This window comes from Talpa occidentalis, unplaced genomic scaffold (genome assembly GCF_014898055.3).
Source record: "Talpa occidentalis isolate TD23 unplaced genomic scaffold, MPIMG_talOcc4v2.1 talOcc4.6, whole genome shotgun sequence".
In the NCBI taxonomy this organism is placed as follows: Eukaryota; Metazoa; Chordata; class Mammalia; order Eulipotyphla; family Talpidae; genus Talpa; species Talpa occidentalis.
In genome coordinates, this window is record NW_023604972.1 from 122545543 (window position 1) to 122565223 (window position 19681).

Consider the following 19681-nt stretch of genomic DNA (forward strand, 5'->3'; position numbering starts at 1 on the left):
TCCCTGTCTCCCACTAGAAATAAATCTTTTTATTGTTTTATTTTAACCACCATATTATAATAAGGAAAAGTTGGCCATATAGCATAAATAATCTTGTTTTTATTTTAATAACTCATTTCTACATGTACTTATCATAGTCTATATTTTTCTTTTTAGCCTCAGTTATAGGAAACAATTTTAATTCTTCAAGTCTTTGATTCTTGGACATTGTTCTTTCTGTTACCCAGGTGTTTAGTCATTTGTCTCCTTTCATTTTGAGGGGATAACATGGACAGTTAAATCTTTGTCAATAATACAAGAGGGTATGCTAATTGCTATTATCATAACATCTTCATTTTTACTGCACGCCAAAAAACAATGCTTGCCAAACAAAATCGTAGACATCCCAGTATAATATGGTCATTATATTTCTATTCATGTTATTGAAAATACCCAGCTCAGTGCTTGGCTCAAATAAATGTTTATTTCCCTTGACTATTCCTGCTCTATTTTTTTTTATTATTTCACATGGAAATGGGCACAACAACATGTGTTGCTGAAGCAGTTTTCTTCATGAATTTTTGCTGCTAAAGGTAAACTATAATCTGGAAATCAATCGTTTGTATAAGTTAAAACAAAATGATGTTCCCCCTTTATCTTTGCCTTTCCATGTGATTGCAAAACATAATCTCCTTCCTCTGCCCCATCCCTTTCATATGAAAAGCTGCTAAAAATAAAGTGGGGTGGAATCAGGAATGTGGGAATCAAGTCAGAGAAGCTCATTTAAATGTGAAATAAAGGAAGGATCAAACCATTTTCAAAATGAAATCTTTTTTGAAGGGTATGATTCAACTCTATTACTAATAATATCTTCTCTGTCAAAATCCTTCAGATTAATAGATTACTACTTCCACTTTGTAGATAACCTTTTACTTTATGTGGACCCAGATTTAGAAATCTTTACCTACTCTTCATGTTTGTGTTACAAAATTGTGAAATGGTATGGAGGGGGCAGGGGTGGCTTTACAAATTCATCTCTGCCACCTAATTCTCTAATGTCATATCTCACAGAAAGTTAAGAAATTTCTTAAAAGATCACAATCTAAAACATGTCTTCCATCAAAGAAACTGACCCGCCAGGCAGATATTGGGGCCATCTCCTTTAATTCATGGGCATATTTCATTTTCAAACTGCAAAATTAACAGTGTCATTCACCAGACACAGCAGTCATACAATTCATGATGAGTTACAGAAGATGGAGCTAATTTTCCAAAATTACTGGGTGTGCTGTCCTGAAAGAAAACAAATTGCATTTCCCATCTTGCCAGAATGTCATCTGAAACCTTAAGCCCATCAGATTTCCTGCAACTTACTAACCAAGTTGTACACATCCTAAAGCCTCTCTGATTTGGAGATATAACATCCATTTAGAAGTAGTGGACATTCTTTTTCCTGACTTTTCTGAGAATGCTGCTAAAAATCACCACTGAGTACAATGTTTTCTGTCGGTTTTTGCAAATGCTCTTGGTTAAGAAAATTCCTAGTTGCCCATAATTTTTATCTTGAATTAATGTTAAAAGCTCTCAAAATATTTCTACATCTATTACTAACTTTAGAGAAAATATATTAATGTTAAATTCCCCTCACATTCTTGGGATAAATTTTACTCGTTTGTAATGCATTTTTCGCAAAATTTGCCACCTTCAATTTGCTAAATTTTATGTAAGATTTTGCCCTTATGAGATTCATCTTTTTTGATATTTGATGTGTAATTTTCTGAGGTGATCCTACAGGTTAAAATCTTCTAGGATTATGGAAATTCCTCTTAATCTTTGCACTATCAATTCTTGCTTTATATATTTTGTAACCATGTTATTAGGCATATATATTTAAATATTCAATCTTTGTAATGAATTAGCCATTTAATTTTAAAATATTATCCCTTTTAGCTTTAGTGATTCCCTTTGTCTTAAAATCTTTATTTTTTTCCTGATACTAATACTTCTACAATAGCTTTATTTCAGGTGGTAACTCTGGTGAATCTCCATTCATTTACTTTCAACTGCTCTCGATCATTATGTTTTAAATCTATCTCTTCTAAACAGTATGTAGCTATTTTTTCAACTTGTTCTCTCATTCTGAGATTGTTTTACCTTTAGATAATTTTCTCTCACCTGGTACTCCCTTCCTTCATTTTTTTCTTTGCAATCTACATCTATTTGCAATTTGCTGATTCTTTAATAATAATAATTTAATAATTTCTAGAATATAATTAAAGGTCCTAATCGGATAGTTCACTGTATCTGGGGGCCCAATTTTAGGGAAAATTCTTCCCCTACACAGCAACAATTTTCAATGAAGCTCATTCTGCTGTGACTGGAAGATACCAAGGGCTTTGGTTGTGAATTTCAAGGGAATGAACAGCTGGAGAATTCCTACTGCTAACACAGAGAGCTATGCAAAAACATGTTTCTGCCCTACATACTACCAAAAAGAGCATTGATATGGATGTTCAAGATCCTCCCTGCAAATGCAAATCTTCCTCACTTATCTGTCATCCATCCAAACATTATTATTGAACAGCAAGTTATTCCAGGCACCGTGCTAGAGGATACAGTAAGAATTATGAATTTACTGCTCATCTCCCGGAGACTGCAGTCAACTGGGAAGGTAGAGGTAACCAAGGTACCCCCGGGTCTCACCAGAATGACATTTTTTAAATATTAACTACAATAATTTCTCATGAGTTATATCCAAAAAGCCCAAATAAATAAAGCAGTATGCTCTCTGCTGCTTTTTTTTTTTTTCCAGGAAAAGTACTGCATGAAACCAGAAGGGTCACTCACAGTGTCTGAGCCATATCTCTGCGCAGTGATTCTTTTCTAACTGACCTGCTGTCACTGCCCCTCAGTCTGCACCCCCTGCACACACCGTCCTCACAGTCATTCATTATAAACTGGAATTCCTGTGATGCGTTTCCTGTAAGCCAGGTAGTTTCTGAAATCCTTTGAAAAATGTTCCCTTCCCTTCAGTTTCATGACTCCTACATGAGTTAGGAAAGAGAAAGGATCACTTGGAAGAGCTGTTATGTATCCTTGGTTACTCTTATGGGACAAGGCCGGGGGGGTAAAGAGCAAAGTTTAGTTACATTTGGGACTTAACTCGGAAGTCACTGGTAAACCTGTGTGCAATTATAATTATTAACAGAACTTCCAAAAATTGTGGCTCAATTTCCAAAGGTATAATATACGTGAAATTGAAAATAGTAAAAGAACTATTTAAGGTAATAATGGCCAAGAACTTTTCATGTAGCCCCCAGTGCCTTTGTCCTTGTCCCCCATCCATAGGGCCACATGACACAGAACCCCTGCTGCAGCGGCTGGAAAGCTGAGAGAGACGAACTCCTAGGGACGTGAATGGATCTTAAAATCATGCCTGCGGCTGAATCATATATACACAAATTAAAAATGCATGCACCTCGACAATAGTGTGACAGTCCACACCAAGTGGAAGTATGTATTACGCCACTAAATAGTTGCCTATGAAGAATAGAGGTGGCTGGAGGCAGGAGTGACAAATGGGAATTTAAGAAATTAAATTATAATAAAAATAAAGTACTCGAATTCCTATTTTCTCAACTTCTTGCCTCACTCTGACACCTAAGGGGGTGCGCAGCTGTCCACAGGCTCCTCTAGCTGTTTGATGCACCTTGTCCTTTCCTATAGAACACCCCCTCCTGGATAGTCCCCTTCTCTCATGGCAATTCCTTTGTCCAGTCACTTCATGTATGTTCTCCCCTCTCTCCTGCACAAGCCTCGGTTCTCAACTCTTGAGCCTTTCACACTCATCACCATCCTCCTGCAGAGAGAACCACATTCAGAGACCCCAGCAGAATAGAAAACTCGCAAAACCAGTCTAGAGGACTTTCACCTGGCCTATCTGCTTTCTTTCTCTTTTCTCATTCACAGACTCCCCTTCTCTGTCTCTCCCTTTAAGGCACTTTGGCCAGCCCCAGAGCTCTGGGCTAGCCCTCCGTGGAGGCAGCAACCACTCCAGAACTCCCATCTAAATCTCCTCCCCTTCCTCCTAGTCTCAAAGTCCAACTTGCTGGGGAGCAGTTGAAACCCTTCCCTGGACCTGCTTCCGTGGGGACTTGTTTCCTACCTCAGAGAGATGACTCTAGCCTGGAGACACCTGCCGAGAGCCTTGCACCTGGAGAGCTCCTTTCCCAGGATCCTCCAGGCGTGCCTTTCCAGGAGCCCCCGTGAGTGGACACCTGGGGAAAGCGGGAGTCAGCAAGGGGTCAGCAGGAGGGGAAGGACCGAGCTCTGGAATCCGTTGCCCGGATTTCTACAACACTAGACCTGTTAGGGGGAAAAGGATGTCCTAAAGCTAATCCCATACAGGCTTTGTGGATTCCACCCCCACCCCAGGCCAAAGCCAAAGACACTGGGAACTCCAAATCCCATCCCCACCAAAGGGAAGGTGGCTGGGACCTGAGGGTGGGGTTCAGCAGCCAGGAACAGACCTAGATGAGCCCTTAGAGACAGGTCATCTCACGCAGGGTTCTCACCGTCCGTCCAATGCCCCCCCTTTCATGTCCAATATTTTGTTATGTCCTTTCTCCTCCAGCCATGAAATCCATGGATAAGACCTGACCATGCGTAGTGTCAAAATAAAAACAACGTGGTAACTTAGTCATACTATATGAAGAAATAAAAGGAAAAAATTAATTTCAATATATAGATGCTCGTGGATGACAACTTCAAATAACATAAGACAGCCCCACAAATTTCTATCTTAACCCCAAGAGGTAGTCCCACCCCCGCAATAACTCTCGGAGAAACTGAGGCTCAGAGCAGTATGGTCATCTTCCAAGGCAACCGCAGCCAGAACTAGAGCCCCTCCTTCCTCTCTCCCCAGCAAGAACAGGAACGTGAGGAGGCCTGGGGTAGCCAGACCCTGGGGGCCTCGTGTTTGACAGTCTGGTGTTTGTGATCTGCACGTGCATCTGGTTTCACCAGCGGCCCGCCCCCTGCCACCCTCCCTCAGTCAAACACCAGTGGAACCAGCCACGTGGTTCCCTGTCCCTGTTACGGGGCAGCCCCGATATTGAATGGGGTGCATGGCTGTGGGTCCTCACCCGCGCGCTTACAAGGGACTTATGAATACTCCACTGCAGGCACCCACAAAAGGTTAATAAAAGGTTTATTTACAAGGGAAGGGGAAATGAGGAAATGTACAACTCAGGGAGAAAATAGGGAAATAAAGTCTTTAATGTGTCCTACCCGATCCGCCGACCTGGAAACCCAAAGGCACTCTCTGGCCGGACGCTGCCAGCTGGCGGGGAGCCAAAATGGGGGACCCCTCCAAAGCCCACGCGTCTGGCTTTATACCACCCTGGCTGCTTAACCCCACCCTCAGGTCCCAGCCACCTTCCCTTTGGTGGGGATGGGATTTGGAGTTCCCAGCGTCTTTGGCTTTGGCCTGGGGTGGGGGTGGAGTCCACGAAGCCTGTATGGGATTAGCTTTAGGACAGCCTTTTCCCCCAAACAAACCCACAAACCGGAAGGAGGTAGAGGCAACCCATGACTTTCCCATCATCATCAATTTTATCTTTCTTTTCTCCTTCTCTTGACATTTTCTCTCCTATTTTCTCCCCATCATCTCAACAGTTGCACCTCTTTGAAACCTAAGCACACTTGACGCCTTCAATACATTATGTGCCTTCGCCCTCAGCACAACATGCTAGTGAGTGCTCCTGCCCTTTCCCAGAGGCCTGCGAATGGGATAAGAGATGGCAGAAGAACTGAGAAATTTGGTCAAAAGCAGAAACAGCAGCAATAACTCAGGCTTCAAATCCACGTCTGCCTGGCCCCAAAAGCAGTGTGATTCCACCAGCCCCTTTCTCGCCCTCCTGTTTGGATTTCTCTTCCCCACCCTACCCCCCACTTCCCGTCACAGCTGTTCCAGCCGGAGCACCATTTAGCCCCAACATTTTCCGAGGAACTAGAATCGCACACAGTCTTACACTCCGTACGGGGGACACTATGTGAAAATAGCAGGTGTGGGCAGAGCCGGGGAAAATGCCCTCTCTGTCACCCCTTCCCCTCGGCTCCCCCACCTCCTGGGGGCCATGGAGCTGGCTGGGGTGGTAGCCGGGGTGCTGAAATGCAGGTGAGGCTTGGTGCCTGGAGAGTTTAACTCACTGGGACCCCTTCACACAAGGAAACGCCAATGTCATCTTCACCTGGCCTTTCAGAGCCTTCCTTTCTCCTTTCACCTGCACCTGTGCCCGCCAGGGCTTATTTATCCAAACACACCCTCCTTGAGAACTTGCTGTGTGCCCACCATGCATTCCATCAACCTTTACTTGAACACCTACTATGCGCCTCCGTCGTAGACAGAGTCACAGCGAGCAAAACAAAAGCCCTGCTCTGTGTGCCCCAGTGGGGGAGACAGAACACAGACAGACAAGGAACTAGGCAAAACAGATCCAGTAGAGATACATGCTGTGAGTCAGCCCAACCACCGCGAGGAGACAGAATAAAAGCAGGGGAGGAGAGGGCAGGGCAGGGAAGGGGAGGGAGGGGAGAGGAGGCGGGGCCTGTCATAGGCTGGGATGTCACCATGTGAGGTGTGGTCAGAAATGCAAACATAAATACCTCCTGATCCTTGTATTATACCTGCATGTATAATGTACGACATGTGTGCATACAATCGTTGACTCGAACATGCTTCAGCCGTAGTTAGACAAAGAGCTTATTAGCTAAACAACGTGAGGATTCAAACCTGGGAGACAGGCTTGACTCTGAGCTCCCACACCAGTGGTCTGAGTTCCTTTACTATCTGGTGTGGAACAGAGAGTCACCATGAAGCCGACAGTGTAATTATTCTCAGCAGGGAGCTTTTGGTTTTCACCTATAGGTTTAGATCTTTGGGTTGATGCTATCTTTATGCAAAGGAGGGCAAATGCCAGGGTTTAATCATCTTCCTGACTTCTAAAGAATGCAGTGTGGGGCCTCCCTGGTGGCGCAGCGGTTGAGCGCTGGGTTGCGAAGCTGCCCGCGGCCTCTGCGGCGGCGGTTCGATCCCCGGCTGCTCCCCGGCCACCAGAGGAGGGTCCCACATGGCGCGCAGACCTCTCCTGCCGCCTGCTGCTTCCCTCAGCAGTGTGCTTCGGTCCTTCTGCCTGCTCTGCAACCCGCTCTGGCTCTGGTGAATTCTCTCACCCTCCCGCGCTTCTGACTGTACCCAGTGCTTGTATAAAACAAACAAACAAACAAATAAAGAAATAAAACATGCCTCTACTTAAAAAAAAAAAAGAAAAAGAAAAGAAAACCAAAAAAAAAAAAAAAAAAAAAAAAAGAATGCAGTGTGGAGGCACAAAGCCTGGGCCCCATTGTTTAAACCTTCTTTGCGGGCCCTTGATGGTCAGTGGAGTGTGAAAGGCAGTACATGCCTGCGGGGCCGCCCCCAGACAGGACAGGACTGCTCAGACTTGTCTTTGCTCTCTTGCTTGCTAGACTGGGGAAGGGTGTCCCAAAAAGGTCACAGGGGTTCACACATCATGTCTTGCCTCTGTTCGATAGTACAGTCACTTTGGGCTAAATAGCGACACTGAGAAGCAATTTGTTTTCAGTATAAAGAAGTAGAGAAAAGGGCCTCCCTGTTGGCGCAAGGGGTTAGGATGCAACCTGTGAGGATATCTGCAGCCACTGCAGCACGAGTTTGATCCCCAGCCATGGAGCTATCCATGGTTTAGCAGACCTCCGTGTATTTCGGTCAATCTGCCCATTCTGCTCCCCACTCTATCTCTGGCAAATCCTCTCAAACCCACCCATACACCTCTGGCCTGTACCCCAGTTCTTGTATGCATAAATAAATAAATGTTTTTTTAAAAGTGGAGAAAATGTTACAGGGCAGTCTCCTCTGCAGCTTCTTCTTTCCCAGCTCAGCTCCACCCTCCATTTGGGTGGGCCAGGGAACCTGGAACCTCCCCCTTTCCTGGGGACCACCCTGATACAAAAATATCTCAGGGTGCTATCTTTTGTATTTTTTTTTTAGATAGAAGGTACATTTTTCATTTTTGTACAATGTATGCATTTTTACCTCAGTTATAGTCCCCGTGAAATTTCCACCACCCATTTACCATGCACCATCACCATAGTCCCCTGGGCTCTTCCCACCCTTGTTTTGATCCTTCTCCCTTAATCAAAGTTAATTAAGTTTAATGATGATTAACTTCATAGTATTTCTAAGGTGGGGTATGCCCCTGTCACAGCCTGCTCACCCACAGGAAAGGGGCTCTGGAGGGCAAATGAAGCCCACTCCAGCTAAGAAACTTCCCAAGACGCCTGCAAAGCCTTTTCTGGGAAAAAAAAAAAAAGAAAAATTTAATTAGCCCTAAAGAGAGGTCTCCTGCCTGTACTGCCCAGCAGTCCTTGCTGCAGTCTGCAGAAATGATTTACCCTGATTTAACCCCCAAAGGGTTGACCTCAGGGAAAGCTGCTCCCAAAAGTGCCCGAAGGGCAGACTCACCAAACTGGGAAACATGCAGCTCTTGCAGAAACCATGTGCAACTGACCCTGCTCACTAAAGGGGCATTTACTGGGAGGCTAGGGAGGGAGGGAGGGGCTGGAATAATCAGCCTGAGGGTGCTGAAGTGGGTGGGATTGGGCGAAAGAAGAAGCCCAGATGGGCCTGCAGGAGCAGCAGTCTCTCCCGACAGGAAAAGCCTCACAGGTACTGTCTGGCTCTGGTAGGGCCTGCAGCTATTCCTCCATCCAGGTCTTTCTCAGGACTTCAGAGCCCAGAGAGATGGCATCCTTTCCCCCATCAGTGTCTCAAGCCCATGTCCCTGTCCCCTGGTAAGAGCCAGGCTTATGGGGGCCTCCATGGTGGCCCAAGGGGTTAAGACACAGCACTATGAAGCTATCCGCAGCCACTGCAGCACTATGCAAGTTCGATCCCCAGCCAGGAAGGTGACCCACATGGCATGGCAGACCTCTCCGGTCTCCCCCACTGCTCCCCTCAGCAGTGTATTTCAGTAGATCTGCCTGTTCTGCTCCCCACTCTGTCTCTGTTGAATCCTCTCACCCACCACACCTCTGGCCTGTACCCCAGTTCTTGTATGCATAATTTTTTTTTTTAAAGGAACCAGGCACCTGGTATTATTATCAGACAACTGGGCAGAGCGGGCGCCCCACGCAGTGATGGAAGTGCTCAGTCACTGCCGTCCTAGGTAGCTCCTGCAAACCATGGAGCAGTTTACGAGGAAAAGGATCCCTTCCTGGGCCTGGGGCTGGTAGCTGCAGTTCAGTGGGGAAAGGATGAGAAAAAATTTCCCCCCAAGCAACCACTGCTCCACTAAGTTGAGCAGACCTCAACTTAGTCTCAACAGGCCTCCATGGAGGTGGCATCTCAAGCCCTCACATTTCATCTGCACTGCCTCAGCTCCAAGGTGAATGCTAAGAGCTGCCGTTCCTAATTCTTTGGCTACTCTAAGTATCAAATGAGATACCCCAAGTGACAAGATTTTTTTAGGTTACCTAATATGCTATACAGAAATGAGGCATAAAATTAGCTCTTCAACAAATCAATGTTCTATCAACTGTGATCATTATGTATTTTCAAATACTTCATAAACTTAATTTTTTTAATAATTGGAAGAGTAAGGGAGCTCCTGGGTAAATACACTTCCTGTGCTGAAAGTTGGTTGTGGATGTTAGAATAATTTCTATCATTTTGAGAATTTTCCCTAGTGTTCAAATGCCCACAGGAATTGATTTCTCTCCACTACCTTGCTCAACAGGTTTTTGTTTTTTGATACTATGATTTGGTGGGTAAAGAAAACAAAGTTAAGGGAACTTGTCTGTGAGAACTAAGTGGTTTGAAAATTAAACCCTGTCAGCCATTTGGCATTTATTATTCAGGGTAGTGTTTTTCTCCCAGTTGAATGCCACCTTTAAATGTCTTGTGCTGTCCAGGTAAATTGAAGTAGAAATTGGATGAAAATCAATAGCTGCTTGTGTTTAATATCAGACTTTAAAAAGGCAACATCAGACCAGTTAAAGTGATTTTTAAAAAAAGAAACCATTCAGCAATCAAAAAAGATAAACGCATGCAATTTGCAGCAACATGGATGGCGCTGGAAGGGATCATGCTCAGCGAAATAAGCCAGAAAGAAAAAGAAAAATACCGGATGGTCTCACTCATAGCAGGAATTTAGAAAACCTAAATAAGGGACCAGGAAAAACACTAATTATAATAAAGTAAAAATAAAAATCAACAAGCAACTATAAACCAGAGACACACTGGGGGGGGGGGTGCTGGGAGGAGGGATTAGGGTGAAATAAGGGGGGGGGGGTAGGAATTGTATGGGGACTATAACCAAGATGAAAATGCATCCATACATTGTGCAAAAATGAAAAATGATGTAAAAAATGTATAAAATTTTAAAAAAGAAACCAAAGGATGCCTATCCAGAAGTAGATCTGGGATTTGATTTTATTAACCCTGCTCTCAGTTATCCCATCTCCACACCTTTTGTCTCTGTTCCCTCCCTCACTCACACAGCCACCTGCTGCAGACAGGCACAGGCACACACACCATGGCCAAAACCCAAGAGAAGTCTTATCAATCCTTAACTCTTATGTCATCCTCAAAATATAAACTGTTTTGAATAAGGAATGCAGGAAATCATCGAGATATTCAGATTTAAATTTTTGTCCAGCAAATAATGGAAACCAAAGCTTTTCTGTTTCTTTTTGTCCATCCATTATTATTGTGGTTATTTTTATTTCTTATTTTGGGTTATTTAATGAGAAAGGAGAGATGAAATGCAATAGATTTCTGAGGTGTTATCTAGGTTGATTTTTTTAAGATTTATTTATTTATGCATACAAAACTGGGGTGTAGGCCACATGTGGGGGGTGAGACAATTCACCAGAGACAGAGTGGGGAGCAGAACAGGAAGATCTACTGAAATACACTGCTGAGGGGAGCAGCAAGCACCATGTGGGTACTTCCCTGACCGGGGATCAAACTGTGCTGCAGTGGTTGGTGATAACTTCATAGTGCTGTCCTTAACCCCTGCGCCACTTGGGTGGCCCTAGATTGATTATTGTTTTACTTATTGACTAGTTTTCCTCCTTGCATGTTTTCTTCCTTTTCTTTCCTTCCTTCCTTCCTTCTTTTCAAGCATAGAATTTTATGTATTTCAGTCGGAGCCCTCATTCCACCATCATATTCCTACCAGTTTGGTGAGTGAATTGACGATGAATGAGTGAGTGAATGAACAAACCTACCTTGACTGTTAACATTTTAGGCTTTTATCAAATCTTTCTCTCCAACTTTCTTCCCCCTCCAGCCTATTTTTGTAACTCCTAGAACCTTGGAATCAAGAGAGCTTACAGCTTTCTCAATGGGCAGTTCCAATTTTGCAGATAGGAAAATAAGATTGAGTGAGTGAAAGGAATTTGAATTCTTAGAAATACTCAGGATTTTTTTTTCCATCTACCTTAGAAGAGTAAATACTATAAAGAGACACAATGAGAGCTTTTCAAGAGATGAAATTCTCAGAAAACTTAAGGTATCATTTTTTTGGGTCATGTCTATACATGCACAGCCAAAAGTCACTTGTTTTAAAAGAGCAAAGTAATGACATCAGCAATTATTTAGAGCAGAAAAGTAAATGAAATCTCTTTGAAAGAAACCATATTCACAGCGGCTACTTCTAGCTTCATTTAAAAACACAATTGTTCATTGTGTTTCTCAGGACTATGACTTCAGCCACACAAAACACTCACATTTTATCCATGGATTCAAACCCGCACACTGAATAAAAGCCACATTTCCTCAGCGCTGAGAGCCTCCCACCTATGAAGTTATCTCGATATTGACCTTGAACCTTCAAAACTTAGCAGTGTCCTTTCCCAAGAGTACCTATAAGGTCTCTAGACACTTCTTTCAGCCTGACATTCTCCAATCCCATTATTCCATTCCACTTCTATAGTGAGGTCAAAATCTGCCAGAAGTGGGGAGAGAGAGTGGTAATGAATGATCAAGAGTACTAGGCAGCGAGTCCAGAACTTGGAGCTTCATTCTCGCTCTGTAGAGAGCTCGCTGAGTGGCCCTCAGCAAAGTAAGTCAGCACTTCAGGCTCATTTCCTCATCTATAAAATGAACATCTTGACTTACAAGACAAAGCCTGAAGGCCCCTGCTAGCTCCATATATTGAATGGCCCTCTGGCTCAGTTTCCCTTTGCTTTGTCATGGTCTTGTGTTGTCATGAGATTTGTGTTGTTTGAGGCAAAGTCTTGTCTCCCAGCTCACTTGTACATGAATTTGTTAATATAGGACATTGTCTAGCTCCTCTCTCTCCTCATTCCCTACGACAGTGTCAACAGTCCATTATTGCTTGTTTATTGATAACCAGGGACTGGGAGTTTGCTAGGTGCTGGGATTTGGCTCAACACTTAGGGAATACCCCCAATAACAGGACTCACCCCCATAGCACACCGCACTGGCAGACATTTGGTCAACTGAAAATGGAATCCCTGCCAACTCGGAGCGACGAGCTCCTCACATTCGTGAGGGACCCTAGGAAAATAATCGAGACTAGCCCTAACTATCCCCCAGGTCCTTCCTGACTAGATTTGAAAGAAAGTACCTTTTTCTTTTTCCAAAAAATTTATTATGAGATACTAAGCTCTTAAATCCAGGATGGGGGCCTCCCTAGTAGCACAAGGGGTTAAGACACAACCTATGAAGCTACACTCATCCACTGCAGCACAAGTTCAATCCCCAGCCAGGGAGCTACCCACATGGTGCAGCAGACCTCTCCTGTCTCACCCGCTGCTCCCCTCAGCAGCGTATTTCAGTCAGTCTGCCTGTTCTGCTCCCCACACTGTCTCTGGTGAATCCTCTCACCCCCTGCACCTCTGGCCTGTACCCCAGTTCTTGTATGCATAAATAATCTTTAAAAAAATAAAAATAAATAAATCCAGGATGATTTAAGTGAATTTTTAAAACTAAGAAGTAACAAAGGTGCCAAGGACCTTGATTGAGGTAATGGAGATAGTTTTCACAGATGGGCTATGTGGTGTTTCATTGGGAATCCTAACTCATCTCACCTTCAGTAGGTGCTTTCTGGATGTCTGCAACCAAGCTTGGACTTCATACAAAACCCCAAATGCCTCCGTGTGACTTTACACCAGAAAAATATCAGGTAAGCATTCAAGCTTTAGGAAAACTCAAAAGAGGTTGTTCTTCTTGTAGGACTAAACTGTTTCCTCTGGAAGAACACACAAATGACCCTGCCTGTCCCTAAGGCATCCCATCTTAGTCTGGCCTCTAAGTCACTGTGGGAGCACCTGAACTCTCTTATTTATTGTTATACTGTTGCACGAATTGGGGTACGTGAGAGAGAGAAAGAGGAGAAAGTGACAAAGACACAGAGAGAGAACAAGGAAGTGACAATATCTGGATCACAGGGATGTACACACAGACTCACACACATACAAATAGAGAGCTGACCTTCGTTGTTGAAAAAAGCACTTATTTGAAGTAAATGTCTGAAGCTATGTTATACTATCCTTGAAAATAAAAAAAAAATAAAATAAAAAATGAAGTGCTGGTGCTGTAGTCTATATCAAAAGAGATATGATGACCCAAATTTGCCTAAAATGCAATTTGCTTACAATTTTGCCTGTGTCACATGGCAATGCACCTCCTGACTGTCCTAAGTCCATCACCAAAGAATAGAAAGTTATTTTGTTCTCAGACCAATAAAGATTGCTCACTCTCTCCCTCCCTCCTCTTGTATCCCTCCTCACTCTCCTTACCCCAAGCATCTTATTCTGCTTAATATTCACAGGTTTGAGGTTACAGAATCCATAGCTAGTCAGGAAGCACCCAAAATGGAAAGAAGTATGGTTTTAACTTGATAAATGAACATTAGAATTTCATATTCTATATTTTCAAAAAAGAAACCTACAGCAAAAAAAAAGAACTTGGTTATTCAGACATTTACTTCCAATATTTAGATTTACTATAGTAAAGCGTGAATATCAAGTCAAATGCAAGCTTTTCCAGAGGAAGGAAAGTTCATCCACCTTCTTCATGCTGGACCTGGCAGGAGATAGGAAGGGTGCATTGCCTGCAAGGACGACCCTGGGTAAACGCCCCCATGAGCCTTTGCAGGGAAGCAGCCCAGGGCTCCAACAGCAGAGGCGAGGCCCTGGGATGTGGACCTGCTGCTGTTGAACTTGTGGGGAACACGGAGATGAGGAAAAGGAAGTTTTAAATACATAACTCTTGCCTTTCCACAGTCGCTTGCCTATAACCGCATCCTGGAGACCCACGACAAGCATCTTTCTCCGGTGTTGACAGCCTATTTTCCGAAACCTTTGTTGCTCCACCAGGGTCATATGGAGTGGCTATTTGATCACGAGGGAAAGAGATACCTGGATTTTTTCTCTGGGATTGTCACTGTCAGTGTTGGGCACTGCCACCCGTGAGTAGCCTTAAGAATCAGGGGTTTTTGCTCCAAAGAAGGGATGGGAAAGGCTAATGGTCATGACAGTGATTCAGAAACCCAGCTAAAATCCCTCTCCTTATGGCGATGTTTATGGTGAATGTACTCATATTTCTTAGGTTCAAAAAAAATGAAACACTGCACATTTTCTTTTCTTAACAATGCAAGAGTTAGTCATTCTTACTGCTCATGCAACGTGGCATCTACCAGTGCTCGGAGGGTGGCTGTGTTTCTCCTTGCTAGCGAAGACTTTCCAGAGGGAAGGAAAGGGAAAATGCAAGGGCAGATGTGCCTGGTGTGGGATGATGCAAAATGAGAGATAACTGTCAGCTCGAGGATCTTCTATGTCAACAACTGAGTGATGAAGGGGGAAGGATAAGAAGATGTAATCACCGCTGGAAATTGACATTGGAAATGTAGAGTCCAGTGAGCTTGAGATTCTCTGCAACCTTGACCACTAATCACCTCTCATAGGTGCCTGCAGAGGACCTTGCACTTTTGGCTTCAGAGCAGCCATCTTGTTTTATTTTTTAAAAAAAGATTTATTTATTTATTTATTTATTTATTTATTTATTTATTTATGCAAGCACTGGGTACAGTCAGAAGCGCGGGAGGGTGAGAGAATTCACCAGAGTCAGAGCGGAGAGCAGAGCAAGCAGACTGAAGAAGTACACTGCTGAGGGGAGCAGCGGGCGGCAGGAGAGGTCTGCGCACCATGTGGGACCCTCACCCAGTGGCTGGGGATCGAACTGGCGCTGCAGAGGCTGCGGGCAGCTTCACAACCCAGCGCTCAACCTCTGAGCCACCAGGGAGGCCCAACTATCTTGTTTTAATGTCCATCTTTGCTTGCCTTTAATAGTTTGGCCAATAAAAGTCACATTAAGTGGGACAAAAAAGAAAAAAAACAGCAAGTCTAAATAATTGAACTGATTTAGATTCTTCTGTTAGAGTAGAAGCAATGAATCCTTTCTTAGTAGTCATCAGGCATGTGGAGTTGGACCTCTGGGGTCCAGCCCTCACCTTCCCGCCTGTAGCTTTCTCCTTCCCCTTTTCCATCTTCAGGAGTCCCACGAGGGGTCCTGACAAGATGCAAAATAAAGTTCACATGCAATTTAAAGCACAAGACAAAGACAGATGAAAGAAGAAAAACGTAGAAAAATGTTACACATTCTCATTGAATCCTCCCAATAACTCTCATCGCTGTCCCCGGCAGGGAGCCACTCTCGCTGGATCTCATGATCTCTGTGCCTCTTGTGATCTTCTGATGCTTCAGCTTGTCCCTCTAGAGCCTACAGTGGGTGTCTTGGCTCCTTCACAGCACTCTTCCCTTCTCCCTGTAATCCCTTCATCCCTTATTATGCTCCCTTGTTATCATTCCCTCCAGAGAATCAGTCCCACCATATCTCCCCTTTCCTGGTCATTTAGTGGCTGTATTTCCTCAGTCTCACCCAACATAGTCATAAATACTGACCCAGACACTGAGGCCCACATATTGGCATTTCCTTAGAAGGAAAAGTGATCTTCTATTCATGCAATTTATGGGTCCATAATTTTTTTTAAAGATTTATTTATTTATACAATAGCTGGGGTACAGGCCAGAGGCACGGGAGGGTGAGAGAATTCACCAGAGACAGAGCAGGGAGCAGAACAGGCAGAAGGACTGAAAGCATGGCTGAGGGGAGCAGCAGGCGAGGCAGGAAGGTCTGCCGCGCCATGTGGGTTGCTCCCTGGCCAGCTGGGAAAAGAACTGGCACTGTAGAGGCTGCAGACAGCTTCACGGTGCTGAGTTCAACCTGCTGCACTACCAAGGAGGCCCAGGGTCCATAATTCTTGAGAAGAATAAAATGGGAAGACACCCAGGCTTACATCTAGTCATTATTTTCCAAACCTGTTGAAGGTAGAAGACATTCCTTGGAAACAAAGAATTTCTTTTCTAGAATCCCTAATGATCATTCCGTCTCCTCTTGAATGCTTCTCTGGTGAGGAATCCGCTACCCTTGAAGCAACACAGTCCATTGCAGGACTCTGATGGTTGAAGAAGTTCTCTCATGTGTGGCTGAAATCATCCTCTTGAGACTCTTTAGAAACAGCCATGTATTTTGGTTCAGTGGGAGGCAGGACATGCCCACTGTCTGGGTAGGTAACTCCACTCCCTTGTTTTCCCAGGAAGGTAAACGCCGAGGCACAAAAGCAGCTTGGCCGCCTGTGGCACACAAGTGCTGTGTTCTTCCACCCTGCCATCCACGAGTACGCAGAGAAGCTGTCAGCGCTTCTTCCTGAGCCTCTAAAGGTACAATGTTCCTCTTGAACATGGGCACCTCAGGAGTCCTGCCCGGCAGCCCTGGAGCAGGAACATGGGCAGGGAATTGGGTCTGGGTGCTGAGCTTCAGAAAGGCTGAGCTAATGGCCACAGCCAAAAGCAATCAAGAAGAAAGGCCTCTGACTTTGGGGAAACAAGCCAATGTTCCCCTCATTCCCCGAAGCTGCCTCTCCCTGGGTGCTCTCCCCACCAGCGCTGCAGAGCTCACTCAGCAGCAGCCCCAGCCCTGCAGGCACTCTCCTCTCAATACCTCAAAAGATTTTCCTCTCCTTCCTCCATAGCCCCTCTGAAAAGTTTTTTGCATTCATTCTTTTACAAAGAACAGAGTCATGGTTTGGTTTGGTTTTCATAAAACTAATATACCATTCAGTTCATTTAGTCTAAACGCACTTAGTGTGAAACTTAATGTTTCACACCTGGGACAATCGCTCTTTTTGCTAAATGACATTATTTTTATGCATCTGAAAGGACCAATTTTTCAAATCAAATAAAATGTTAGTTTTAGCCAAGATTTACATTCAGATACTCCATGAGTTTGTCCATACGCACTACTTAGAGCAGTGTCCAGTACCTGAGTTCATTATTTTTATTGTTTGACTGTATTATCCAGGTGCACTATGTACTGTATTATGCGGAAGAAACGAAAGAAGCTGCAGTAGCTGCAACTAGCTCTGCCCAGGCATGTTGTGCCCAGGGAAGGGCACAAGCTAGGAAGTCAGCGAGGCACGCCACAGTCCCCAGAACCTGGGGGATCAGCCCCTTGCATTTCTCCCCTTTCTTTGGACCAGGATGGCTGCATTTTTGCTTTGTTGTATCAACATTCGCACACGCTGAACGGACAGGCTGGATCAGCCTCTGTGGCTCCAGGATCAGGAGGCTGCCCTGCCCGAGCCTTCAGAACCAGATGGGTGCCTTAAGTTTAGCAGTCAGGAGATCCGATCCTTGGATCCCCTCAACCACGGCCTTGTACACCCTTCAACAGGTCTCCCCACCTTAGCGTTTTGTAGGTCACCAAATAAAGCCAATGAAAGTCAGGGATGTTTCACAACTGGGACAATCGCTCTCTAGCCTTTAACTGCTGCTCAGTGAAGAGCTGTAATTAATAGAGAAATTAAATGACAGGACTGCTGATCTGAAGGGAGCGCTCCTTAATCAACAGAAGTCGGGAGACATGTTGTTGGCAAATCTGAACTAATTGCATAAAGGAATTAAAGCAGGAGGCCATGGTCTTCCTTTTCCCTCCAGGTCATTTTCTTGATGAACAGTGGCTCTGAAGCCAATGACCTCGCCATGCTGATGGCCAGAGCGCACTCAGGTCGCACGGACATCATTTCTTTCAGGTAACCACACGGGTCAGCTCTACTGGCGTTGTCTCACCCATGTGCTAATGTGCATCTTTCAGCTCACATGGAGTAGTGTCATTTAGTGCCGCTCAGAAGGCCTTTCCCAGGGGTATTTTTCTCATCTGAGGCTTTAGAGAATGATCAGCCCAATGAATTTTCTGACTCTGCAGCCCTGTTCAAATTGCCCTGGTCCACGGCAGGGTCCTTGATGTGGGTAAAAAGAGCCTGAACTCCATTGCGTCATAGGTCTTCTTATAGAATTAAAAGAAAGGGGGGCCTCCCTGGTGGCGCAAGGGTTAAGATGCAACCTATGAAGCAATCCACAGCCACTGCAGCACGAGATCGATTCCCGCCAGCCAGGGAGCTACCCACATGGCACAGCAGACCTCTACTGTCTCGCCCGCTGCTCCCCTCAGCAGTGTATTTCAGTCAGTCTGCCTGTTCTGTTCCCCACTCTGTCTCTGGTGAATCCTCTCACCTCCCACACCTCTGGCCTGTACCCCAGGCCCATAGCGTAGTTGGCCCTGCGACAGTGGTAGGTTCATTTTAATCTCTTCTTATGAAAAGAAGCCCCACTCTTTCAAGGTGCCATCTGCACCAGTTTGTCCCCTTTTAATCTCTGTCAGTTCAAGAGATGCCTAACTAACCCTATTTCTATCTCTTTGGGTATCTTTGAGAACCAATAATTACAAACTCTTGTATTAAAAATAGTACAAACCTAAGCATTTTGCTTATAATTGTTTCCCTTAGGTAATTTTATATAGCATATTTGAACAGGCTCTTAAAAGGCTCATGTAAAAGACACAAGTGACATGGTATAAGCTGACACTATGCAGAAGTAGTCCTACTTTTTTCACCTGTCTAGCCGTAATGTCTACCTAAATTCAAAAAAAACTTGACCACTACAAAATGTGCTTACTATGACATGTTCAGTACTACACATTTCACATAAAATGCACATGCAGTTATTACAGGCATAAGGAAATATTTGTTATCAAAGAAATACAGCAGTAAGAGTGGTGAGAGATATTTTATCTAACTAAATATTTCAGAGGGCCTCCCCTGGTGGCGTAGGCGGTTGAGCGCCGCGCTATGAAGCTGTCCACGGTTCCATTCCAGCCAGGGATCATACCACATGGTGTGGCAGACCTCTCCTGTCCCGCCCGCTGCTCCCCTCAGCAGTGTATTTCAGTCCGTCTGCCTGTTCTGTTCCCCGTTCTGTCTCTGGTGAATCCTCTCACCCTCCCAGGCATCTGGCCTGTATCCAGATTCTTGTATACAATAAATAAATCTTTAATTAATAAATAAATAAATAAATAAATAAATACTCCAGAATATGTGTGGCCAGGTAAATATTGATCTATTCAAAGCAGTCGTGGTAACCCTTGGACTCAACACAGTCTGTAGCTCTTCTTTCGAGACCTATGACCATTGTTTTGAATCCCCTTACTAGCCTTAAATCCTCATGTAAGGGTAATTTCATTTGGGAAATTGTCAAA

At 44.4% G+C, this 19681-nt stretch overlaps 1 protein-coding gene across 3 annotated transcripts in view; it reads left to right on the forward strand.

The window, feature by feature from the left end:
- Positions 1-4117: 4117 nt before the first annotated feature.
- Positions 4118-19681, forward strand: part of AGXT2 (alanine--glyoxylate aminotransferase 2) — a 37979-nt gene continuing 22415 nt past the window's right edge. For 2 of the 3 annotated variants that reach the window (XM_037530347.1, XM_037530349.1), the window contains exons 1-5: positions 4118-4244; positions 13123-13211; positions 14314-14498; positions 16686-16809; positions 18085-18179. In XM_037530347.1, coding sequence (XP_037386244.1) covers positions 4154-4244; positions 13123-13211; positions 14314-14498; positions 16686-16809; positions 18085-18179 — 584 coding nt within the window. In that variant the 5' untranslated portion in view covers positions 4118-4153. The remainder of the gene's footprint in view (positions 4245-13122; positions 13212-14313; positions 14499-16685; positions 16810-18084; positions 18180-19681) is intronic. The other variant, XM_037530348.1, reaches the window with a different exon arrangement.